At 47.6% G+C, this 26,059-nt stretch overlaps 1 protein-coding gene across 1 annotated transcript; it reads left to right on the top strand.

The window, feature by feature from the left end:
• The first annotated feature begins 1,621 nt into the window (after positions 1-1,621).
• On the top strand, positions 1,622-22,902 carry LEO1 (LEO1 homolog, Paf1/RNA polymerase II complex component). Its single transcript, XM_044438912.1, has 12 exons — positions 1,622-1,773; positions 3,566-4,354; positions 7,093-7,197; positions 8,317-8,411; positions 10,310-10,455; positions 11,013-11,097; positions 12,154-12,248; positions 13,284-13,418; positions 16,044-16,179; positions 17,710-17,896; positions 18,504-18,601; positions 22,601-22,902. Exons 1-12 carry the CDS (start codon positions 1,716-1,718, stop codon positions 22,706-22,708), a joined length of 2,037 nt encoding a protein of 678 aa, XP_044294847.1. The 5' UTR covers positions 1,622-1,715; the 3' UTR covers positions 22,709-22,902.
• Positions 22,903-26,059: the final 3,157 nt, after the last annotated feature.

Here is a 26,059-nt window from a genome sequence, read left to right as displayed (position 1 = left end):
AAACATTGCAATGCTTAAGACTGTTAGCAGTTCTTTTAAATTTTCACTATCGTGAAAAAGTGCCAACATATTTCTGAAAGGGTTTGAAAAATAAAGATCTCAAAAGAAATGGGCAAGGGGTAGAACAGCTGACTGGTGGTTTTCCATTTTTGTGCAGAACTTTAAACTAAAATAGTCTTTTTTGGTTGCACCACTTCTGCCTTTGATCTCACCTTCCACTAAAATGTGTCCCATTTCCCACAGTCACACACACAACCCTGAGAGCTTCTTTGAAATGGAATGTAGCCCTTCAGCTGAAAGAACATTCCTGTTCTGGAATCCCCTTAAGTTTGGCTCAGAGACAAGGGCAGAGCCCCCAATGCATGGCTAGACAAAAATTGCCATTGCTGTAGTTAAAGCTAATTGAGAAAGAAAAGAGAGGTGCCATTTATTTTCTAGGGTCCAGCAACCACTTGCGCTGTTTAGTTCGCTGTATGGCAGAAACAGCTTTGTAGTGAAAAAGAACTGAACGGAGAGCTAATGGACAGAGAGAGGGGTGGCCTGTGCTGAAGCTGTTAAATGCAAAGGACAAGCCTCAAGCTTCCACTTTTCCTTCTGTTTCTAACATCCCTGAGCAAAACACTACAGCTGGAAGCCTTTCAAATTTAATTTTTAGTGCAGGATCAAACCACCTTGAGCCCCACTCTGCATCATAAAAACATTTCCAGGGGCCCTAGAAATGCTAGAGACTTTGCTTTCTTCTGTCCTAAGATTTGCTCTCTCTGCCCCCCAGATACACATCAAACAAACATCCACAACATCACAGCAGTGTCTAGAACCCTTCTCTGTTTCCTAAACATGTTTGTAATAAAATGCTACTCATTACTATTTCTCACATTTCTTAAATATATTTTTAAGGTTGCTGGCCAGAAATTTCTCTCTGCCATGGCAGTATTGATTAAAATAGTATATACGTTGGCTGTCCTGCTAATATACAGGTATATCATGCATATTAGTTGCATGCTGTGTTGAAGGAAGAAGAAACCAGCAAGGCTGGTGGTGGTCTTTGTCTTCCCCATCCACAACTGCTGTTTCCCCAAGTAAGGTCTGGTCCATCCTTTCCTAGCAGAGGCTGGGAGGGCCGGGGGAAGGGGCTGAAGCAGCAAGTTCAGTAGATTATCTTGGCTGCTTCTTCCGATTCTAGGAGGTGGGAAAGCTGCTCCTAATTGTAGCATTGTTAAAATCCTGGATTTTGGCATTGTATTTGGGTAAAAGTCACATCCGCTTTGGAAAGAAAGGGTGGGAAAAGAGGAGTCAAGGAACTAAGAATTGCAAGCAGCCAAAACTCAAGTGTCTCTACATGTTTCTATCTCTATACCAACTGCTGCAGCCGAAGGAGTTTCGCCATAGAGATTTAAAGGTTAGAACAGTACCACGCTGCAATTAATCAGAACAACGAAGAATAGCGGCTTCATTTCCATTTTAAAAAAGAATTTAAGGCTCCATTTACTTTATTCCGTCTGTAGTGACGGAATCCCTTTTATAAAAGAGTTGATGATTCTGCTTTGTTTCTAATACATCAGCTCGATCGCCCAGCGGTGAGCTTCAGGCATTCCTGTGGCGAGTTTCAGTCGCAGCTTGCTGACGTCACTCAGGCGCCGGGCGCTTCCGTTCGAGCGTCGGTCCTCCGCCGGGTCTGGCGAGCTGGCTTGAGAAATTTGGCTTCTTCCGTCGCCATGGCGGACATGGAGGAGCTTTTCGGCAGCGACGCCGACACCGAGCCGGAGCAGAAAGGTGGTTCGAGGGCGGGGTGCGGGGTCGCGCGCTAGGTAGCGGATCGCGCATGCGCGGGGGGCGCGTGGCCCCGGCTCTCCCCCCCTTCTCCCCCTCCCCACTTGTCCCTTTCTTCCTTGGGCGCGCGCCGCCTTGTCGTGCAGGGAGCAGCTCGCCCGAGCAAATGCAACCCAGCCAGCCTTGTGCACTGGGGAATGAGGTGACTTGAGCATGCTTGCTTGCTTGCTTATTACTTAACCGTTTATATTCATTTATTCATGGGGTTTGCAAGCTGATTGTGGAGCAAGGAACTGTGAACCAGGAAACTATCATTTTAAACCATCTTTACGGAAATTATTATTGGTATTATTTGCATTACATTTCTGCACTGCCCGAAACTCTTTGGGTGGTTCACAATATTTAAGTCACCTGTTGAGATTTCAACCAGGCTTGACCCTGCTTCGCTTCCAAGCTACACGGAAGCTTCAAGCAATATGTTAAAAACAGGACCAACAGTGGTTGGTCAGGAAGGAAAGCCTTATGGAATAATTATTCTGATATTATATTTTGTAACTTCTATAACGTTTTATAAATATATCTTTACATTATATTATTTTCTGTCTGTTTTCCCAAAAGGAACTCAAGGCTGCTTACAGCATTCTCCTCCTCTCCACTTTATCCTCACAACAACCCTGTGAGAGTCAGGGACTGGCCCAAAGTCGCCCTATGTGCTTCATGGCCAAGCAGGGGACTAGAACCAAGATCTCCTGAGCCCCAGTCCAACATCCTGACCACTAATCCTAGTGACGGTAGGCCCACTGAAACTAATGGGACTTTAGTTATTTTCATGGTCTGTTCCAAGTAGAACTAACTTGGAACCCTTAGGATGCAACCCTTAGGATGTAACCCCCTGCATGTTTGACAGAAAAAAATCTACAAGTCCCAGTGTTCCCATGTCTGGCTTTTTTCTGTCTAAATGCCCTAAACTGTATGCTCCAAATGTCTAAACTGTACCCTTGTTTTATTATTATACCTTGCTTCTCTCTAAAAATCTCAGGACAGTATGCATGCTTTTCTTTCCTTCCCCGATTATTTTTCAAAGCAGCCTTCACAGAGCTCTGTAATCCTGTTTGTTCTTGTTGAGGCAGTCAGTAGCAACTTGTAACAGAACTTGGGCATTTGTCCCATGTGCATTTTGTGGGTGTTTTTGAGCCAAAAGTGGGTGCTGTGAGGGAACCCAAACGAGTAACATGTTGCCATATGGGAGCAATGCTTTCTGTGCATGGCTGACAGGAGCCTGTTCAGGGAGGTGAGTAGAACAAATGTGCAAAGAGAAGGCAACATGAGAGCCAGTGTGGTGTCGTGGTGAAGAGCACGGGGCTGGGACTCAGGCGATCCGGGTTCGAGTCCCCGCTCGGCCATGGAGCCAACTGGGTGACTTTGGGCCAGCCACAGACACTCAGCTCAACCTACCCCACAGGGTTGTTGTTATGGGGATAAGATGGAGGAGGAGAATGATGTAAGCTGCCTTGAGCCCTTTGTAGGAAAAAGGCAGGATATAAATCAAAGGGGGGGAAAAAACATGGGAGTCCTGCCTCCTCCATCGTTGCATTTGGTGTCTCAGCTCATGGAGGGAGACTGTCCATGGAGAAGAGCTGCCTTGTATCCTTGGAAAATCCTTGGAAAATGCTCAATGAAATGGTTCATTTCTAGTCTGATCGATTTGCTTAATTCAGACAAGTGGCATATCAATGAAACAGTATCAGGTTATTTCCCTTTTGATGAGTGTCTATTGGTGTGTGTGTTTAAGCAGATTCCGAGTCGGGTTCTGAGTCAGATTCTGATCAGGAGAATGCCAGCTCCGCGAGTAATCTGTCTGGCAGTGAGAGTGACAGAGATGAGGACCGAGAAGCCTTAAAGCCCAGCAATAAAGAATTGTTCGGTGACGACAGCGAGGAGGATGCTGCTTCTCACCACAGTGGCAGCGACAACCGCTCCGAACGGTCCTACAATCCCTCGGAAGGTTCAGGGCACTCTGAGCGCGAGGAGAACGACCAGTCAGACATCGACCAGCACAGTGGTTCAGAAGCTGCCCATGATGAGGACGAGGATGAGGATCACAGATCCGACGAAGGGAGCCACCACTCAGAGGTGGACGGATCTGAAAAAGCACCTTCTGAGGATGAAAAATGGGCCAGGGAAGACAAAAGTGATCAGTCCGAAGATGATGAGAAGCTCCAGAATTCGGACGATGAAGAGAGACCGCAGCATTCAGATGAGGACGAGAAGAACTCGGATGATGAAGAGGTGCCTCAGCTGTCAAATGATAAAGAGAGGCTGCAAGACTCAGATGAGGAGAAAATGCATAATTCAGATGATGAAGAGAGGCCCCAAGTGTCGGATGAGGAGAAGCTGCAGAATTCGGATGAGGACGAAAGGCCCCGGCATTCTGACGAAGAACACGTGCGGAACTCAGATGATGAACGGCCCCAGCATTCGGATGAGGAGAAGCTGCAGAACTCTGAGGATGAAAGACCCCAGCATTCTGACGATGAAGAGCGCAGGCTCTCGGAGGACGAAGAGGAGCATGAGCATAAATCTGGTAGGAAAAATAAGGGCTGGACTCTAACCAAGAGCAGGCAACTTGGAGAGTCATCTGAGTGGGGTGGGGTAAATCGGTGGCCTGCAATAGCAGGGGGTTGACCCGATGGCCTTCTTGGCCCCTTCCAACTTTGCATGACCACAAGTTCATGTGATTCTATGAACTTGTGGTCCTCCAGATATTTCGGCTTGTTTAACTCCCAACAGCCAACACAACTGGCTAATCTGGCTAGGTCTGATAGAATTCACAGTCCAAGCCAGCTCCAGCTAGCCCCAGCCAACATGACCAGTGGTCGGGAATGCTGGGAGTTGTAGTCCAAAACACCCTGCAGGCTCTCCTGCACTGACTGTCAAGGGGGGATTCACTGATGGGGATCTTTCCCTGCCCTCCTTAGAGATGCCGGGCATTGAACCTGTTGACCAAATGGTCCACATCCTGGTGTGTGTATGGCAAATATACACCACAAGGGAAGGTTTTCTTTCAAAAGATTTATTCCTGAGAATAACTGGCTGGCAACGAATCATTCCAGATGGCGCCCCCTCACTTGGCCTCTCGTACATCTGTCATTCAAGGGTTGCACGGAACACAGTTAACATTTTCTAATAGGTTACAGAAGGAAAAAGTTACAATGGCATAATCTTTCCTGCCTGCAGACCAAAGAGAAAGAAATGCTCCAAAGCAGGGGAGGAGAATGGAGTGTAATTGGGGTGTATCTGTCAAGTGCCACCAGCTTTCTCTGAAATGGTGCCTGGTTAGTGTCAGCTACATTGCATGGATTCACATGTGCCGATTTCCAGAAAAGAGGGTTTTTCTCTGGCCTAGTTATGTGTCAATGATTGCCTGATTATACCTGTCTAAGTTGTACCTTTTGCTTTCTACATCAGACCAGAAATATGTCTCAGGGATGGGAGAGATATTAGACCCTTTCCAATGAGCAATTCAGTCTAGAAAACAGCATGCGCCTGGATTTTTCTCAAAAAGAGGAGTTGCATTTATTTTTCACTGTATAAGACCAGCGTACGAGTATTTAGGATGAATGGGGAGCATGAAAGTAACTCCGTATATGAATAAGACTGTGAGAGCCCTGCTGGATCAGACGAGGAGTCTTTGTCCAGCATTCTTTTCATGCAGTGGCCAACCTGCTGCCCGTAGGAAATCCGCAAGCAATGTACTACTGCATCCAGCAGCCTCCGTCCCACATCCCTCAGCAACTGATATGCAGAGGCCTACTGCCTCTGATACTCAAGGGAACCTACAGCCTGGTAGCCATGGACAGCCCCATTCTCCAACCTGGTGGAATACAAATAAATAGCCAGCAGCATAGCTAACTCCTATCTTGCAGGTACGATTAATGTTAGCCTCCCATTCTTCTTCAGTGTCTCCTTGCTTTCCTGAATGATGTGACCGCCCCCCCCCCGCAGCGTTCCCTTGGTCTCCCTGGTAACCAGCTGTGAGTGTTCCTATTCCACCCTTACCAACCCTGAGCAACAGCCTTATAGTTGTCGCAAAGGTTAAGATCACAGTTTTCCTCCAACCCAGTTCTGAATGTTTGCCGTTCCGTACACTGCCTTTGAAGAGAAAAGATTTGGATTCCCTAGCTGCTTGGTCTGATGTACAAATCAAAAGGTACAACTTACACAGGTATAATCAGGCAATCATTGACACATAACTAGGCCAGAGGAAAACCCTCTTTCCTGGAAATTGGCACGTGTGCATCTTGAAATGTAGCTGATACTGACTGGGCACCATTCCAGAGAAAGGTAGTTGGCATTTGACGGATATAACCCAATTACACTCCATTCTCCTCCCCTGCTTTGGAGAATCTTCTTTCTCTTTGGTCTGCAGGCAGGAAAGATCATGCCATTGTAACTTTACTTCTGTACCCCATTAGAAAATGTTGACTGTGTTCCGTGTAACCCTTGAATGATCCATGTACAAAAGAGCCAACTGAGGGATGCGTGGGCGCCATCTGGAATGAGTCATTGGCACCCAGTTATTCTCAAGAATAAATCTTTTAAAAGAAAACCTTCCCTTGTTGTGCATTTTGGGCATATGCACACCAGGACATGGACAATTTGGACAACAACTTTTTAAATTTTTTTTTAAAAATGATAAACTTTCACAAGAGTTTCAAAGTGGTTTATCACTTTATTCTTCCTATATCCCAGTGAACTGGCCACAGCTTTGAGTTTTTAAGAGCTGAGCAGGGCTAGTGAAGGATCGCTCACTTTGGAGGGCGCTCATTTATAGGGCCGCACTGGGCCAGAGATGACTTCACATCACAACAGCCTTATGTTTTGTGCAGGGTCTACATCAGGGCCTTTAAACCTCTTTTATCCCAAGACTGATTTTCTCAATGTGAAAAAGCTTTCAAGGGCTGCATTCCAGTGATGGCTGGGAACAATACCTGAAATGCCAGCCTATTTTAACCTGAGGCCCTTAAGGCTGGTCATGAAATTTTAGGGGAGGCTTTTACCACTCAGGGGAAATGGGTGCAAGAGCTAGGAAACCGCCAGATAGCTGTTAGTGGCAGGGGAGAGGGGGCTGCCTTGAAAAGAATTCCAGCAGACCAGATCGGGATTGCAGGCAGGCCAGGTTTGGCCTGTACACCTGTGGTTCTGCACCCCTATTGGAGATTCTGTGACCTGTTTGTGTAAAGTTACCTAGTCAGATATGCAACATTAAAACGGGTACAGGGTCGCATCGAACTGTTAAAAGGCAAACATCTCTTTCCCCAGAATCTGCACGAGGCAGTGACAGCGATGATGAAGTTATGCAAATGAAGCGGAAGAAACCAATTACTTCAGATTCCGAAATGGATAGCGATGCAGAAGGGCCGAAAGGTAAGCTGTGCCAGCTTTGCCATGGCTTCAAGCCACCCTTGCTTTTCCACTGGGGTTGTGCTAGAACTTGCATGCCAGAAACCACAGCAGTGAACCATGGGAGATCATTAGTGCTTCTCGCCACCAGAGTTCTCGCTGCACACGGGATGCCCTGTGCTTTATCTGAAGACCTCCTTGAAATGATGCTGGGCCCATGGCTTGGGTCCAGGTCCTGAACGGAGTGGTCCCAGAGGGCTTTGGGTTACTTTAATCAAGGCTTTGAAAAGACAAAGTTATCTCTGTTTATAAGGAATAAATGAATAAGGACACATAATTTACAGAGCAGGTGCGGCATACTTCACATGGTTGTTATAAGGATGCAAATGGTGGGGTGGGACCTGCAGGAGCACCTTGAGCTCCCTGAAGGAAATGCAGAGAGAAATGTCATGAGCAATCATTTCAAATACAGTCCTCACAACAACCCTGTGATGTAATTTAGGCTGAATGTGTGTCCAGCCCAAGATTTCCCAATAGGTTTTGTGGATTTGCTGGGATTTGAGCTGGTTTTCCCCAGTGTCACGTTCAGCCCAAGCCACTCACCACTGTGGCTTTTCTGTCTGTCATCTTTTATTTCATATTTATTTGTTTATTTAAAAGATGTATATGCCGCTCTGTATTTCAGCATTGAGATTCAGAAGAGTTAACAATAACGGATGAAGCAGCTAGAAGAATGAAACAATATGTTAAAGAGTCCAGGAAACTGGCAGGTTAGCTCAGAAGGTTTCTGGAGTAAGAGTGTTGCTGGGAGGTGCTGAAAACAGTACTTTGCTGGCAACTGTCTGATCTCCAGAGGTAGGGAGTTGCAAAACGATAGAGCTGCTGCACTAAGCGTGTCTTAGTGGACGCCAGTCAGTGGACCTGTAGGTCTACGTGAAACCTCAAGGGCCTTGGCGGTTAATCTTGTATTTGAAGTGTACCTACATTTTTTGGTCTGCTGATCGATGGCTTTCATATCCCCTGCAGATTCTTTCATATTTATAAAAAGGTACCTTTCTCAGCCTGTTCTCTCCCTTTTCCTCACCTGCTTTATGCCTCTGAGAAGGACTAAACAGTGAATTTTCTGTCTCCTTTTTGGGCAAGATAATAGGGATGCGATGGATCTGTTTGGAGGAGCAGATGACATCTCTTCAGGGAGTGATGGGGAAGACAAGCCCCCAACTCCAGGGCAACCCATTGTAAGTTCATTTCTCAGAGTGGGGGCATCACCCTTCCTGCACGGTCAGCTCAGTACAGGATTTAACAATTTAATAGCTAAGATGCTGATTTTTGTGTGCTTTTGCATCGTCTAATTAGATCATGTTGAAACCTTTTGTATGCCTTTGCAAGAGGTTGCCTGAAGAGCAGGTGCAGTTTGAGAGTGGATAACACAAGATGAAATGCTTACCTTCTTTTGGGCTGCCCTTTCTAGAGAGGCTCATGTGGGAGCAAGTGGACCTTTGGACTCCGCAGAACTTAATTCCAAGCGAACGTGCCTCAGACTGAGCCTTACAAACAGTCTTGCTTTTCGCCAAGGGTAGTCTTGCATTTAATGACTCACCAGGTCACCTGGAAGTTCCATGCAGGTGCATGAATTGGCTGGCAAGAGAAGGACAGAACAATCCTTCCTTTGCCAGCCTTCTCAGCTTCCATACTGGCTACAGCAGAAGGAGCGGTACTTGCTCCACACCTGATGCAGAGACTGGACGGGCTAGCAAAGGTGAAGCAAGGTGCCCTGTCTGTCTCTCACCAGCCCATCGGTCTTCTTGCCTGCAAGGAAAAGACTGTGGGACAGGCCCTCCTTGTGAGAAAGAAGCAGGCAAATACCGGGGGTTTTTTTTGCAAGTTAGTCACATATTTATGACGTCGTTTCAGCGGCTATTCAGTAGAAAAGGCTGCCCCAGCAATGTCCTTAAGATCACTAAAATAAGGCCGTGCCCCCCTCCAGGTTTTCACTGTAGCGGACATGACAAAAAAGGGGAAAACATGACAGGGAGGGCAAAAAACAGGCACAGGCAACTATCTGTTGGGTGAAGAAATAGTTCTTCTGATGTCCAGATGGAAACAATTCAGGAGGAATAAGATCCCAGGGAAAGCTGGTCTTTCAGGTGATGCAATAGCCTACCCGCCATCTGCCTTTGCTGCTACCGGATGGTTAGAGGTCTGTGTGGCAAGGCTGGGCAGGTCAGCAGTCCGTGCGTTTACCACAGCCAGCAGACAGTGCGCTACGAATGCGGCCCTTGGCATATACATGTACTGTACTGGGCATTCCCGAAGGCCCTGCCTTTTGCCCCAGGCTCAGGCACTTAAAAATTTGCAGAACGGCTCAGTTTTAAAGCTTTAAACCCTGGAAGGAACCCTCTTTGTGTTGACACCTAACCAAGGACGCCCTGCACGTTTTCAGCAGAGCCCCTCCATGTTGCAAGACATCCTGGCGGGGGGGAGCAATATAGGGCACCCGCTTGGTTTACACCAGGCCCTGCCCAGACCTATTTTGCCTCATTGCCATCAATGGAACTGCACCCTGGACCCTCCTGTGGGATGAGCATTGCTGAGGAGGATGGGCACTTGTTTGCAGCTGTCTTTCAGACACACTTTGGAAACACCGCATGCCAACCTTTTAAATGGCCTCTGCATCCCCATATTTTGCTGGTGATTGAGGGGACACAAAAGCATGAGGGCCCTCCCCGTATCAGCATTTGGCCCATAGCCATTTGCAGGCTGGATCAGAGGGATCGAAAGAAACCCCACTGTTGTCTACCCTTTGGCCAGTGGGAAGCGGCCCTTTGTCTTTCCTTATGCTGACCCTCTGAGTGAACTTATTTTTGATAATGTGTGCAGTCCACTCCAGGCTCCCGTTACCTGGATGCCTCCTGATGTGTTGGAACGCCCATTATCCCCAGTTAGCATGCCACTCTGGCTGATGAAAGTCGTAGTCCAACATATCTCAGGAGCACCCAGTTGAGAAATTACATCAGTTACCTCTGTCAGTGTTGTAAGCCAAATGTATGGCATACAGCATGGAAGTTCTCTGTTGATTACTCCTTTTTGCTTCCTTCTATCCCTGTATGGCTTAACCTGCTCTCTACTTGATTAGGATGAGAATGGGCTGAATGAAGATCAACAGGAAGAGGAGCCTATTCCAGAAACACGGATAGAAGTAGAAATTCCAAAAGTGAACACAGACCTGGGAAATGACTTGTACTTCGTGAAGCTTCCCAACTTCCTCAGTGTGGAACCCAGGTAAAAAAAAACCAGTGCCCCTTGTGGTTGCAAATTCTAATATAAAACTCTCATGTGCCCCAACCAGGGGAGGGACGATGGAAGTTGTAGGTTGAAACATCTGGAGGACCACAAGTCACCCAACCCTGATTTTATCTGAGAAGGGAGGAAAGGGAACCTCATTATCTGAGATGATTTCATGAGTTCTCCAAGGCTCAGGGCATCTTTAAGAAGATGCAGCCATTCTGTCATACTTCTGAAGTCAGCAGCTGGGTTCAGACAATGCAATAACCCACTTTCAAGGTTATTGTGGGTTGAAGAGTGGGTCGTCATTGAACAATGGGTAATGTTACTTGCAATGTAGTGTATTGTGCTATCTGAATCCTGCTGTATTAACGAACTGTGGTTTGTTGGCTTGTGAACCATGGGTTGTTAGCACATCGGGGTTCAAACAACATAACGCATAGTTCAGTAACAATCTTTATTTTACCCTTGAGCTTGGCTCATCATGTTGGCCAGTGCAGGAATAAGACTAGATGGACTTTCAAACTGATCCAGCAGGGCTCTTCTCATTACAGGCCCTTTGATCCTCAGTATTATGAGGATGAATTTGAAGATGAAGAAATGCTTGATGAAGAAGGTAGAACCAGGCTAAAACTGAAGGTATAACTAAATTTGATGCATCCTTCCATCTCTCCCCCCACCCCCCAGGTTTATTCCTGAAGCCATTCTGCTGCCTTAAGGTGTTTGCTTGAGATGTCAATTGCATTTTGAGCTCTTATGTTGAGCAGGAAGTCCCCAGTTCGAATATCTCTTCTGTGGGCAGGTCATTCAGTGCCCTTATGGCAAGCCCTTCTTTGCAGCTTCGGGAGCCCTCTCCCTTGTAATATGGGGATAGCAACACTGACCTTCTTGGCAGCTTGATCACAACGACTGCTGTAATAAGTGGATGTGAAGCTCTGTCATATTCAGTGTTCTGTACAAATGCAAAGGCTTCCTCTACTTAGGTATATGGAATCCAAATTTGGACTATGGCAATGCAGAGGCCCAATGATATTTGCCAGGGTTGACCAATCTTTTTGGACTCATGGGGTCCAGGTGAAGCCCATGAGTCCAAAATGGGTTGCCAGGATCGTCACAAAGAACCCGCAGCCTACCCAAGAAACTGAGTTAAGTGCAGAGGCTGGGTTCTGCGAAATCCCATACTGCTTATCTGACCCCATAAAGCAGATCAAAAGACAGATTTCATAAAAGGAAAACTGAGATGACAAATTGTGGAGGCTCAGGGACCATTAATGAAACTGAGTACGAGGCCGGGCCTGATATTCAAATGCCAGCCCCCAAGAAAAGAGAGCTCTGCTGCAAGGGGCTTACAATCTAAAATTCTGAATAGGGGAGCAACAGAGGGAGGGAAGCAGGTTGGATGTGAGGATGAATGGTGATGTGGGAAATATTCGTCCAGTTCAGTTGTGCACGTTTATTTTAGCTTCACTGTGAGGATGGTGAGATTGCATCAAGGGTTTATTGAAAAGACCCCTGTTTACAGCAGAGAACCTGTCTTCCCCGTCAAAATACAGGACTCCTTTGCTGGACTCCATCATGGGCACCCTATGAAGGTTTTTGCAGTGATGCACTGAATCACTGTATTTCTCGCCATCAGCCCTCCAATGCCTTATTCAAGAAATCCTTTCTGCACATGGCACCTTTGTTTCCCCACAGGTGGAGAACACGATCCGTTGGCGGACGCGCCGGGATGAGGAAGGAAGCGAGATTCGGGAAAGCAACGCACGGATAGTCAAATGGTCCGATGGGAGGTCAGTGTATGCTTGATCCTGTTTGGCGTGTTCTTGTGAACTGCAGCCGCGTGTTTTGCAGGGTAAAGGTTCTCTTTTGGGTTCTCATTCACGTGTGTTTCCCCTCGGTTCACCTCTTTGGCTCCATTATATCAGGGCTCTGGGAGGTAACTGTAGATTGAGGATATCAGGAGATGCCATTCATTGCACTGGAGGGAAAAGCTGTAGAGACGTTTACAGACCCTCTCCGAATCCACCCTCCGGCTCAGCCCCATTCTGAGTGAGCAGAGTGAGCTGAGCCACGGGAATGTCTGTGCACACTTGTGGCCCCCAGGTGTGCAACCGGCAGCCCTCCCCATCGGGAGCAACTGCAGGACAGGGAGCAGGGGTGCTGTGCGTCTCCTTCCCTGGCAACCCACCTACCTCCCCACTCCCTGTTGCCAGCAGCAGCCGCAGCAGCAGTGGCGCACGGGAGAAAGGAGCCCTCTGCGCAGTAGGAGGGGATCAGTTCCTGGTGAGCGTTGGGAAAAAGCTGGGTGCCCCTGCCACAAACTCAGGTTCTGGGGCACTGCAAAACAGACTGGAGTCTCCAGGGAGCCAAACCCAGGGAATCCGACAGATTCCCACCCTCCGGACAAATTCCTCACACACCCTTCATTTACATTTTCTCCCAGACGTTGTAACTTCCGTTTAAATATGGCCATGGAATTTAAGGGGTTTGGCCCTCTTTAGGCAGATGCTCCTTATAACTCTGTCTTACAAACGTGATAGTATATCTTTAGACCTTTTGTATAAGCTAAGCATTGAAAAAGCCACAGGTTCCTTTTCTCGGGCTTATTTCCTAAGTAAATCTAAACACAAGGGGAGACGGTTGGAGTGAGTTGGTCATGGCGGACAAAACATTGAAGTAAAGATGCAAGTATAGCAGGCATTTAAATACACCAGCGGAAGTCGGTAGTCAGCGTTGCTCTAGCCAAACTTAACTTCCGTTATGAGCGAAGGAAAGAGGCTCCTGATGCGTTTACTAACCAGAACAATTCTCCTCTCCGTCCGAAGCATGTCTCTGCATTTGGGGAATGAAGTCTTCGATGTGTATAAAGCACCCTTGCAAGGGGATCACAACCATCTCTTCATCAGACAAGGAACAGGTCTTCAGGGGCAGGCTGTTTTCAAAACAAAACTGACTTTCAGGTAAGCACATGGCTCTTTCACACTCCAAGCACTACCAAGCGTGGAATTGTGGTCAAGCTGAAGCAGGATACAAGCTAGCTGACCTTATCATGGACACTGAGCTCTAGGGCCTAGATCGGCAACCAGCTAAGGGCTGCCTGACAACTCAGACACAGCTGCCTTGTACCCCAGGCCTCTATACATCCAACAGGCACATCCTGAGTGATCAGCCGTGTTTTTATTGGAAGTTTGGTTTGCGCTTGCTTTTTAATTAAACTTTTAATATTGCGCTTTTGTTTTATCTTTAGTTTTTCACTGCTCTGAAACCTGTTCAGTTGTGGAGTGGCGTAATATACATGAATGCTCACCAACTGTTGGTTGAGTTCCAGATGGGCAAGGTGATAAAATGTTACTGCTTTTGCTTCAGCCTAAGTTCCTTTCTCTGGAAATGCCAGGTGTTCGATCCAGGCGCATGGTAGGCCATGTGCTTTGCCACTCAGGTGCCATCATAGACCTGAAATTTTAAGGGACCAGCGTGGCCCAACAGTAACCTCTTCCATTGTTTAGCTTACCTGACATTCTAGGCACTGCATTGAAATCTCGAGGCTGTTTGTTCATCAAGCGTGTTACTGTCAACCATGACTTTTTCCCGTCATGTGCTACTTTCTTCTTCTGCGAGGAGATGCCAGGGTTTGAATTTGGGATCTTGCACATATTGTTTCCTCCCCATATTGGGCACAATCCACTGGCGATATCTGTTGCACCTTTCATTGAAACATGTTGGAAATGCAAGGGGGAGTTATTCTTGGCACACATTCCAAGGTCAAGCAGATTCAGACTTTCCGATGATGAGGGCAGCCCTGGGAACCAGAATTGTAAGATGTTGAAATGGAAGAAGTGGAGGAGCTTTTCTCAAGGGCAGCCTTTGAAGATAAGATGTTCAGGTGGGCATTGAGAATAGTCAGGATTTACACCTGCAGGGACCGGGTGTGGGAGAAGAACTGCTGCAGCCAGCCAAGCCTGGCACGACCTTGACCCCACGGTGCAAAATTAAGAGAGACCAGCTAGAGGAGCAGTGGACAGCGAAGAAGCCTGCCAGTCTCCAGGAGCACCCTCCCAGAGGGGGCAGGCCCAGGGACACTCAACAGGAGGAGGAGTTGCTAGGCTGGGTTCAACAAACTGCTCTGTGCATGCTCAGAGGCTCATTCTTGGTTGGTTGTGCCTGCTGGAAAAGCATGGGGGAGTAAAGAGATTTTACCAAAGACAGTCTTTTGGTTTGGGAGTGTGAAGGGGGAACCTCGCTCACGACAAAAGAATGAGAGTTGTGTTGTTACACATCAGCTTGCTCTGGCTTGCTAAGGTGCAAATAGAAGGACTTGTACAAAAGAAGCTTTCAGGGAACGGTTCCAGTTTTGAGGAGGGAAGCAGGAGGTGATCGGGGGACTGGTTGGGGTATCGGAGAAATCTGAAGTAGATTCAGATGATTTCAGATTTCTATGAATTCAACTTGCAGGTTCTTCAGCAAGCCAGTAATTTCCCCTTCATGCAGACTGACAGCATGCAGACCAGTTTTTTGCTTCTGGGGTATGTGTGTAGGGATATGCATAGACAGAACAATTTAACAAAATCCCTATGTTCTTAGGGGACTGAAGTACAATGATTTTTTTTTTACTTTCAGCATAGTAGCCTGAGAAGCAGTTCATAAAGGTTAGACAAGGGGCTAGCTGGTAGTAATGGAAGGCTAAAGGAGTCTGATAGAAAGTAACTCTGTAGTCATTTTCTCCTTGGCTTTTTTAACGGACAGCTGGCACACTTTCGTTATCCATTGCAAAGTGGGGAAGCTATTTCCCTGCCAAATCTTTTTGGCTCCAACTCCCATCACCTCTGACCATTGGGCAACCTTGCTTGAACTGTTAGAAGTTGGAGTTCAGCAATATCCTGACGTCCACATTTTCAGCGCCTGCATCCCCCAGCTTGAGGGGTTCAGGTTACTGTGCCAGAAAATATTGTAGAGCTGGAAAGAATACAAAAAAGAGCAACTAAAGCATTCAAGGCAGCTCCTCTGTGAGGAAAGTCAGTAATATCTGGGGCTGTTTAGCTTAGGAAAAGGACGAGTAAGAGGAGACATGATAGAGATGTACAAAATCTTGCATGATGTGGAAAAAGTGAATGAAGAAATATTTTTCTTTCTCTTTCACAATACTAAGGCCCACCGAGGCCATCCCGTGAAGCTGATAGGTGGGAGGTTTAGGACTGAGAAAGGAAGGACTTCTTCACGTGGTGCCTAAACTGTGGAATTCGCTTTCATAAACCGTAGTGCTGGCCACCAATCTAGGTAGCCTGAAAATGGGATCGGACAAATTCCTGGAGGAGGAGATGGGCAATGCCTGCTTTTTTCTGGTGCCAGTATGTGACCTCCACTGTCAGAGGCCTTATGCACCAGTTGCTGGGGAATATGGGCAAGATCTTGCTGTTGCACTCATGTCTTGCAGGTGGCTTGCCCACTGACGGCTTGGCCTCCACGGACTCTTTGCAAGGTCTCATGTTACGTTCTTTGCTGTGTGTATGCAACAGCGTGATAGAGTCACTTGCCCAGAAGTGGCATGTTCTGACAGAAGTGCTTTAACCTGAGAAATTTTCCAACAGGCCTCACTCGACGGACAGCGCCACACACAGGAAGATGACGCTCTCACTGGCAGATAGATGTTCAAAGACACAAAAAATCCGCATTTTGCCCATGGCTGGCCGGGATCCAGAGTCCCAGCGCACGGAAATGATTAAGGTACAGATTTCTGGATGGGATTCAGGACTCGCCTTTTCAGCTGTTCTTGATTTGTATTCTCTCCTTATTGCCAAATTCTTACTCTTCTCCCTGGCTCACGAGCATCTCTGGACGTGCTGCTCCAAGGCTGCTGAGCCCCTGCTGTCGTAGTGCCAGCAAGGGCTCCGAACTGCCACAGAGGATGACCTGCATCCTCCTCTCTGTGGGTGACAAATGACCTGCTTGGAACAAATGAAGTGAGTGACAAGCAGCGGGGGGGAATGGGGAGAGGCAAGGAATATGAGGAACTCGGCAGAAGCTACGCGTAACAGCATATTAATCAGATACCATGACATTCAATATCTGGGTCTTTCAAGCCCTTGCTATGAACCGGTTTATAGTTTCTGGTACTGCTAAACAAGGGTGGGTAGTTTCTGGCACTCAGGCCAGGGCATTTAGTCTAAAAGCACAGACCTCCTTCCAGGTTATATCATTCAGGCCACAGAGCGCAGGAAATTCTCAGCAACTTGGCTAAATAAGCCAAACTGTGTCTTGAACCCTCCTCCTTTCCCGAGCCTGAGTGGAAAGCTCACAGGCAACCGCTTTGCACGCAGGAGCTCTTGCTTTCATCCTCCAGGTAGGAGTGTCTGAGAGCTGCCCCGTTCAGCCCAGACCAGGGTGCAGAATCTGAGTCCCAGGATGTTCTTCCTGAGCACCAGTTGCTTCTGGCACTTAGGCAGTGATTTGTCCCTGCAGTGCTGCATCGCTTGCCATTTCCCTCGCTGGGACTCGCTGCCGACTGGGCATCAGATCTTCACAGGCAAATATGCGGGGTGTCTTGGCCCCACCCATCCACTGGAATTGAGAATGTGGAGGAGTCTGAGGAGGCAGAATGGAGTGCCCTGCTTCGGACAGAGCATGAGGAAAGGTGCTCTCACAGACTCCCCCAGTGAAAACCAAAATGCTTCTGTGCAATTAGAAAATTAGTTCGTCAGAGAGCAACTGAAGCAGCCGGCCCACGTCCTCTCAGAACAGGCTTTCTTCCTCCTTGCCAATGTCACTTCTGCTCATCCTTGTCCCCTCAGCCTGTCAGCCCTGACTGCCCGGATGGAGGGTGCAGGGCACAAGGAGAAAGGTGCTCCTTCTCCTCACCTGTCTCTCTCCTGGGTGAGGGAGCAGGTGGCTGCCCTAAAGAAGAGGAGCATCAGGGCCAGGAAGTGCTGGGGTCCGCAGTGGGCTTCGGCAGGTGCCCGAGGGTGTTCTGGAACCTGCCTCTCTGCGACATTAGATTTTTCTCGGTGTTTAACTGGCAGGGAGCTTTTAATGTTGGAAAGATAAGTAATAAAAGTTATTCCTCATTTGCAATTTAAAATGGGGTCATTCACCCTGCTTTGTGATTCCACCACCTCGGTTCACCCCGTGTCCAGCAGAACCAGGCCGGAAGCTTTAACACTGGGCTGCAAGGAGGCACAGGGCATAATGCCAATTCCGTCCCTGCTTAAGAAGCTTCTGCGCCTCAGAAGGACTCTCTTGTTTCCTTTTCCCCCGTAGAAAGAGGAGGAGCGACTGCGCGCTTCTATTCGCAGGGAGTCCCAGCAGCGGAGAATGCGGGAGAAGCAGCACCAGCGGGGGCTGAGCGCCAGCTACTTGGAGCCCGATCGCTATGATGAAGAGGATGAAGGGGAAGAGGCCATCAGCCTGGCAGCCATAAAGAACAGATACAAAGGGGGAATAAGGGGTACATTGGCCTTGCACGTTAACTTGAGCCAGTCCAGCGTGCAGTCTAACAATCTGCTTTCCCAAATTGAAGTACAAAGGTTGTTTGTCATGCAGCAAAAGTCCTTCTAGTCATGATCAGTCCAATCAAGCTGCTGCCCCTTAATCCCAACGGTGGTGGGGGCAGTTTATTTTGCGTGAGGTAGTGCGGAGCTTGGCTAGCAGGGTGACTGACCCAGTGATCTTGGAGGCACGACCTCATGCAGCACCCATGAGGCCGGGTGTGCTGGTGACCATCTTATCCAAGAGTACACAGGCCAGACGGTGGTCTGGCAGCTTGAGGATTAGCTGTTCGCGTTGCCTTGTTAGCTCTCTGGCTGGCTTTCATGTTTTGATTTGCACAATGCATGTCGTTTTCATGCTTAACAGTTGCTTCTCTGTTTCTGCAGTGGGCAGTGATCACAGACAGAGACATACTATTACCAAAAAACTACCTTGTGCAGCAAGTGGTGTAGGGCTGCTTTATTCAAACGTGCCTCTAAAGGGCCACTTCCTACGCTACAGTCAGTTTTTGTCACGGGTATATTCAAAGCGTTGTACCTGAGCAGCAATGCATGTTTCCCTTTCAGAGGAGCGCGCTAGGATTTATTCTTCAGACAGCGATGAAGGATCAGATGAAGATAAAACCCAGAGATTGCTTAAGGCAAAGAAGCTGAACAGTGATGAGGTGAGAGAAGCTCCTGTGCTCTCTTTTGGATGGTAATGCAGTCATGCTCAGTGTAATATGGGTACAAAGCACTCTGAACTTGATACACCGAAACCCAGTAGAGCTCCGGCAAACTTGGTCTCGCCTTTTGTGAGAAAAGGCATGGCTTTTCTGTTGCACCAAATATAACAAGAATACTTGCAATAAGATCACTTCTTCTTAAAACCATTTTTACCCTGCCTTTTCTGTTGTCTGGTAGAAGCACTCAGGGCAGCTCACAGCACTGAGGCTGCGGGGCCAATTTAACAGGAGTAAGAAGTAGTTCTTTACGCAGTGTAAGGTTAAACTTGGATGTAGTGATGGCTACCAATTTGGACAGTTTTAAAAGGGGGCTGTGCAAATGCAAGGAAGGTATGGTTATCAGTGGTTACTAGTCCTGAAAGCTGTATGTTCTCTCTGGCCTGAGAGGTGGTATGGCTGGGTATACGGATTGCTGGGGAACTGGGGCCGGAGGTTGCTGAGGCTTGTGTCTTGCTTGCAGGCTTCCTGTGGGCCGCTGGTTGGCCAGTGTGTGAACAGCTTGGCGGACTAGATGGCCCTTAGCCCTGATCCAGCATAGCTCTTGTCCTGTTCCTCCAAAACCCAGCTAAGAGTAGACTTACAAAGGTGTAACAGACCCGAGAGATCATCCAGACCCTCCCCTTACTGACGCAGGATATCTGCTCCTGCAGCACCCCAGAGAGGTGGCCTCTGCTTAAAAACCTCCAATGAAGCAAGGCCCCCATCCTGCAGCAGCAGCTTGTCCAAGTCTCACAAGTTGTGCCACCAGGAAGTCCTTCCCAACGTTTAGCTGAAATCCCTTTTCTTGTAATTTGAACCCTTTTGGTTCAGGATCTACTCTTCAGAACTGCAGAGAGTATATGGGCTCAGTTTTTATTATCTATTTATTTATTTTAAAAGTGCCTGCATACCGCTTGCTGGAATAAAAGCAGTTTGCCTTCATTTATGGGATAGTTCTTCAGAAATGCGGAAAGGGCTTTTGCATTGCTTTGTTATAGTCTGTTCGTCTGGCTAAATATAACCCGCTCCTTCAGCCCAAAGCAGCAGCAGTTTATTCAGACACAAGGCAGGAGGGAACAACATTGTCAGCCAATTTCAGGCTGAAAAGTCCTGGAAAAAAATGTAAAATTCTCCTGAAACAAGGTCGCCTTCACATGGAGCCAGAAGGCAAGAACTGCAGAGGCGGAGCAAGCCTCTTGGGAGTGGGGAGCAGGGGGCGAGTTCAGTAACCAAGCAGCACTCTGTCGACTGTAATCACCCATTTCATGCTCATCCAAGAACGAGGCGGTTCACAAAACACGACAGCACCGAGCACGGCCTGAACTGGCACCCCTGACAGTTTTGTATGGTAGGCGGTGTTGTGCGTTCACACATGATGCAGGAAGGCAACCAGCAGTCCCGTGAACACCCTTAATAATACCTGTTTTTGTTGCATTCTCATGAACAAGTGCCCTCCAAAACGGTCTCCTCTTCACAGCCCTGTGCAGCCCTTGTCAGCTCAAGCCTGTGGCTCCCTCTGTGGAATTGATCCACCTCATAGTGGTGCTTCCACGTCTTCTGTCATCGGCTTCCCCCGGCATTACTGTCTTCTCCACTGAGCCTTGCCTTCTCATGATGTGCCCAAAGTCCAGCAGCCTTAGTTTCATCATTAATAATAACTAATATATTATTATTGCTGCAATATTGCATTTGCAGTTGAACATGTCCATTGAACACTGCAATTAAAGGTTCCTGCAGGTTTTGCGAATGGGTGAGGGTCCCCTGTGCTAGGGGAGCTTCAATTTTGTGCTTCTTAATCAGCAAACCTAGACTCCCGGGTGGCCTAGCAAGCTTCATTTGCAGTTGAGGTTGGGATTTCAAAAGCAGTTCGTTGATGTTGCTGAGAGAAAGGCCCTGCTGGGTTAAAGCAAAATGATCAGTGGTCCCACTGAGCTTATGGATTATTCCTGCTGCCTCGAATTTCTCATTTCCGTGTGTGTAAAAGATAACGTGCGGCTCACCTGTGCTTACACTTCTCTTTTTTCACCTTCCATCTCAAACGTGTTTTAAGCTTGAATACTGAAGTTTAACTGCACCACATGGGGGCGCTTAAATCTTAAAAATGCACACTGAAAAGAAGAGCACCTTCAGCATGTGCCACACATTATGGGATGCTCAGGCACTTGCCTGTTTGTGTGCCTCTCACTTTGTCAGCCTTCAGAAATGATCCAAAGAGAGCCAGTGTGGTGTAGTGGTTAGAGCACGGGGCTGGGACTCAGGCGACCCGGGTTCGAGTCCCCGCTCACCCATGGAGCCAGCTGGGTGACTCTGGGCCAGTCACAGACTCTCAGCCCAACCTACCTCACAGGGTTGTGGTTGTGCGGATAAGATGGAGGAGGAGAATGATGTAAGCTGCCTTGAGCCCTTTGTAGGAAAAAGGCAGGATATGAATCGAAAAATAAATTAATTAATTAACTGCGTGGGAGCCAGCACCATTGCCTGGGTAGGGCAAAACAGGCTTTTAAGTTTTGGAAGGCTTCCCGGGAAGTACTTGGACATGGAGAAGTGAATTTAGGCAAAAGTACAGAAGAAGAATTCTGAACCAAGATCAGCTTGCAAGTCTTGGAGGCAGTCAGGGATGGGTGGGGACAGACAAAACCTGGCCATTATTCAGTTTGCAATGCTCTGTCGGTATTCAGGAATTCCAGCCCTGTTAGAGCAGAAGCCCATCTTCAGTTCACGTATTTTGATCTCACATTGAGAGAGCATCTCGGACACACAGGCACTCAGCCTCCGTTCATTCAGTTTTGTAAAATCTTACGATTGAACTGCATTTGTAACCCATTCCAGTGTTTTCTGATTGTGCAAATTTGAGGCCCATGTGTGGGCAGCTTGCCCCTCCTTTGTGCCATGCAAACTGTCTCTTCCGTTTCAACCATTAAACGGGCAGTTGAATCAGCAGCCTCATTCGGAGATCGGCACCTGAGCTTAGTTGCACCGCCTGCAGCAGTCCTGTGTTGTCCCCTGCCTTTCTTGCCACTTTTGTTGCACAGCTTTGCAGGATGCATTTGTTGCGACTCAGGAAAGCTCGCTTCCAGCTCATTGCATGACTTGCCTGCCCCATAGGAAGCACAGTCAAGGAAAACATCTGTGACTCTTCTCTGAAGCTCTCCTGGCCTGATATCTGAGTTGTTAGTACCTAGAATTTCCCCCCTACCTTCAAACCCATGCCTGATCTACTCTTTCCACTACTTTCTTCTTTTCCCTTTGAAGGCTCTAACTAATGTGTGCTAATTCACAATAATAATTATCAGTATACTCTGCACAAAGTTTAGATAGTGTCAAAATCTTGGCATACCAGGCATAAGCAGTCTTCAACAAACTTTACATCAAGGCAGGAGCTCCGTTCTTAAGCAGCCGTTTTCTAGGCTGGTAAGCTGCTCCCCCCAGAATGGTGGGTTTCTGTTGTAACACTCAGACCCCACTCCTGTCTTGGATTTAGTTTCTCGGGCAAGTTCCTTTCCTTTCATCTTCCCCAGCTTGCTTTGGGACAAACCGGCCCATCATGGCAGCCAATTGATGAGGGCTGCCGTGAGAGTGCCCACCTTGCTCTCTCAAAACTCCAGGTGTGCCCCCTGACCCAGAAGGGTTGGGGACCAAAGTATTAGAGAGTGAATCTCATCTTGGCTCAGAGAACCTTACCTTCTGGATCCACAGGCTGAAGCATGTGCCGGAAGTTTGTTCCATGAGCTGTGGTCCACTGATTGCATCTTCAGGTTAGCTGTGGGCAAGCCATCCCAAGATCCTTCTTTGCTTAGCCCAGCCTCTGATTCCTGGCCTCTGCTTTGTACCATTATTACTGGAGGAAGTGCCTTCTCCTTCTTGGGAGCGTTGAAGGCCCACATCTTGAAGCGAGGATGGTTTCAAATGGGGATTTTAGTCTCTTAATGCGTGGCTTAAAGTTTACTGATTCCCCTGCAGGAGGGTGAGCCTTCTGGTAAAAGGAAAGCAGAAGACGACGACAAGGCAAGCAAGAAGCACAAGAAATATGTCATCAGTGATGAGGAAGACGAAGATGAGGATGCATAATGCCAAGCAAGTCCAGAACTTGACTGTAGATATTTTTATACATATATACGGAGAGAGAGACTGCATGTTCTTTTGCAGCCCAGATGTAAGTAAATCCCTTGAGGATTTTTTCCTTTTTTCCCATTTTTTGACTAAGGACACCTGCATAAATATCTGTAACCTTAACGCGAATAAAGCTTCTTGTTGGACCTTTTTATTGTATTAGGCCTGGCTGTTGTTCCCCATTGAAAACATCGTACTCATAAACGCCAAGTCGCTGCTGGGTCATTCAGCTCGATGAGGCCAGAAATGTCACCCCACCCTTGCAATAACCTCTGCTTTCCCTCGTAACGTTCAGCAAGGCAAAGCCTGTGGCCCAGTGTTGTTTCACTGCACGTCTCCACGCCCTCGTCGTACGTCACTGGGGGCTCGCAGCACGATAATACCGTGCCATGTGTTCTGCTTCGCTAAATGTTGTGCAGGAGGGAGAGAGGAAAAGCCGTGAGGCCGCTGGCTATGGCAGCGGTAGCGAGGGCCGGTTCTAGCCATCCTGCCGCCAGTTCATGCCTGTCTCTAACTGGGTGCCTGTGTGTATGCACGGACACTCGCAGAAATGCCTGTAAGAACAGCTGCCTCAATGGGAAACCATCATCATCATCATCATCATCATCATCATCATTATTATTATAACATTTCTATGCCGCCCCTTGCCGAAACCTCGGGGCGGCTTACAACATGATAAAATACATTGAAATACAATAGTACATAATAAATTACCATTAAATATAAAAATACAAAAAATACATTGATTTACAAATATAAAATTAAAATTATCAGTATAAAATAAAAATATAGGAGGAGAAAGAGAAGGAAGAAGAAGTTGCCCTGGCCAGATCATATGTTTTAACAATTGAAATGATGTTTAAATAAAAAGGTCTTTACCTGGCGCCGAAAAACCAGTAACAACGGTGCCAGGCGGACCTCTTTGGGGAGTGAATTCCATAGGTTGGGTGCCACCGCAGAGAAAGCCCTCCTCCGAGTACTTACTCTCCTAATTTCTTTCATGGAGGGTTCCCGGAGAAGGGCCTCTCCCGCAGATCTCAAAGGGCGGTCGGGCATATACGGACATAAGTGCTCATTCAGGTAGCCAGGACCCAAGCCATTTAGGGCTTTATAGGTCATAATCAACACCTTGAATTGGGCCCGGGCTTCAATGGGAAGCCAGTGAAGCTGACGGAGGACTGGAGTCATGTGAGCATAACGCCCCGTCCCCGTCAGCAACCTGGCAGCTCTATTTTCATCCTGCTGGAGAATCTTTAACTCTCCCACAGTGGTATGAGCAGGACCTGCAACCTTCGAAGACTTAGGGAAGTGCTCATGGCAGTTGACCCCTGGTGCCTTCCACCTGTTTTGGACGTCAGCTCCCATCAGCTCCAGCTAGCATGGTTGGTTGTCAGGAATTCTGGGAGCTGCAGTCCAAAACATCTGGAGAACACCAGGTTCAGGAAGACTGCTCTCGAGAAAAAGTCAGCAGTGCTGCACTGAGTCGGCTGCAGGGGAACTTCCTGGTTCTTTAGTTCAGAGCCCAGGTTTGTTCGTTTTTCCATCCTGGGGTCTGTGGGGGGCCGGGGATAGGTCGCAGCATTTTGTTTCACACCCCCGACTTGCATATTTGAGATTAATGGCCAAAGTAACCAAAATATTTAGTAAGTTCCAAATAACATAACATTTTTTTTTAATTCCTAAGTGAGATATGAGTTGTGGTTAAGTAACCTGGAAAGCCACTGTTTCAAACTGTGGGTGTGGGAGGCAAATGCCTGAACTATTACTTTCCAACCAAGAAAACTTCAGCCTACTATGAAGAGCCCTATTTAAAGCCAAGCCCTCTCTATCTATAGTCATTTTCAAAAGCTCTTTAACTCCCTTATCTCAAAAGGAAATTTCACCATCACCCAGTAGCCTGTCCGAAACTTTGCTCTACTTAGCAATGCCGCTCCCACTTTTTTTTTTTGCATGAAAATTGGATGGACACAGTCTCCTGTTCCTTTTTAAAATTAAATTAATTTGCCCTAAACTTGTCAGCAGTTAAGACACATGGAAAACTCTTCTTGTAACTTTCCCCTGGGTCACGGCTGCAGTGCCATCTAAACTCTCACATGTTCCCTTGGCGATTTTGCACCATTGCCTTCAAAAATAATGCAGCTTTATAACTTTCTGGAATGTTGACCTAGTAATCAGCTTAGCAAAATGACCTCAGCAAAGGCATGGGCCCTCTTCCCTTTTGTGAGGTTACCCAGGCATTAGTTTGTGCCTCTTCTCAGAATGGAAGGAAGCTCTGAAAAGGAATGTAGATCAGGGACGGGCAGGCTGTGGTAGATCTCCAGATGTTCTGGGCTTCATCTCTCGGTATTCCCGACCATTGGCCATGCTGGAAGGGTCTGGGAGTTAACACACAGAATATCTAGAGATTACTTTCTGCCCAGTCCTGGTGTACTTCAGCCTTCCCTAACTTGGTGACTTCTGCAATTGTACGACTGCAATTCCTACAGCCTTAAGCCAGCACGGTCAGTGCCTAAGGACTGTGGGAGCTGTAGTCCAGCATAGCTGGAGGGTACCAGATTAGGAAAGGCTGACCTGCTTCATCAGGACATGTCAGGTGGCGTGCATGTGCATGAGGCAGCCGGTTAACCTCAGTGTGTGATTACTTTTGCATGGTACACTTAACTGGCTTTTAGAGTGTTTCATTTTGATCCTGGCTCACAGTTTTAAAAAGTATTTGCTTCTCTTTTCATGATACTGTGGACTTTCACAGGGCAGTTGTACCAGATGAATTTGGTTTATCAGACACATGACTCTGACTTCCACGCTTCCGCAGACCTGTGGCTCTTCAAAAACTACTGGTCCCCAGCATTCATCAGCTACAGTAAGCGTGGCTTATGCTCAGGTGGTAGGAGAGCGTCTGCACGCTTTGGGCAACTGTTGTGTCCACTTTCGTCCACATTTCTGGGGATGCAGTTCCTCCTTTTTCAGAATACATAAAGGGCCACCGGAATCTTCATGTATTTTAGAAGCAGGCCCCCCGCATAGACTGTAGCCAAACCTGAATCCACAAGAGGCCTCTTAAGCAACCGGTTCCTCCTCTTCCTGCAGCCTCTCCACTGTCGGCATGCTAGTTTAGCAGCAGTTCTTTCTCTCTGAGAAACTGGCAACTGCAGAGGGGGAGTTTTACGCAGGCCTCTTGATCGGAACCTTTGGCACTGATACCAAACTCCGATTCCCACGATCTGCTAATTTGATTTGATTCTTTGCGAGCCCTGTCAGTTGACCTCAGACAGTGCACTGGGACAACACGAAGACATAAACGGTAACAGC

The sequence above is a fragment of the Varanus komodoensis genome, unplaced genomic scaffold, assembly GCF_004798865.1.
Source record: "Varanus komodoensis strain SLA01 unplaced genomic scaffold, ASM479886v1 scaffold33, whole genome shotgun sequence".
NCBI classification, from domain to species: Eukaryota; Metazoa; Chordata; class Lepidosauria; order Squamata; family Varanidae; genus Varanus; species Varanus komodoensis.
Note: the sequence above shows the minus strand (reverse complement) of the source record. Positions and strands in the feature narration are given on the sequence as shown.

What these genes read in the sequence shown, in the direction of transcription:
- LEO1 (XM_044438912.1), top strand. Translation starts at nt 1,716, where the DNA reads ATGGCGGACATGGAGGAGCTTTTCGGCAGCGACGCCGACACCGAGCCG. An exon ending in CACCGAGCCGGAGCAGAAAG is followed by an intron (nt 1,774 to 3,565) that starts GTGGTTCGAGGG and finishes GTGTTTAAGCAG; the next exon opens with ATTCCGAGTCGGGTTCTGAG. An exon ending in CAACTCCAGGGCAACCCATT is followed by an intron (nt 8,412 to 10,309) that starts GTAAGTTCATTT and finishes CTACTTGATTAG; the next exon opens with GATGAGAATGGGCTGAATGA.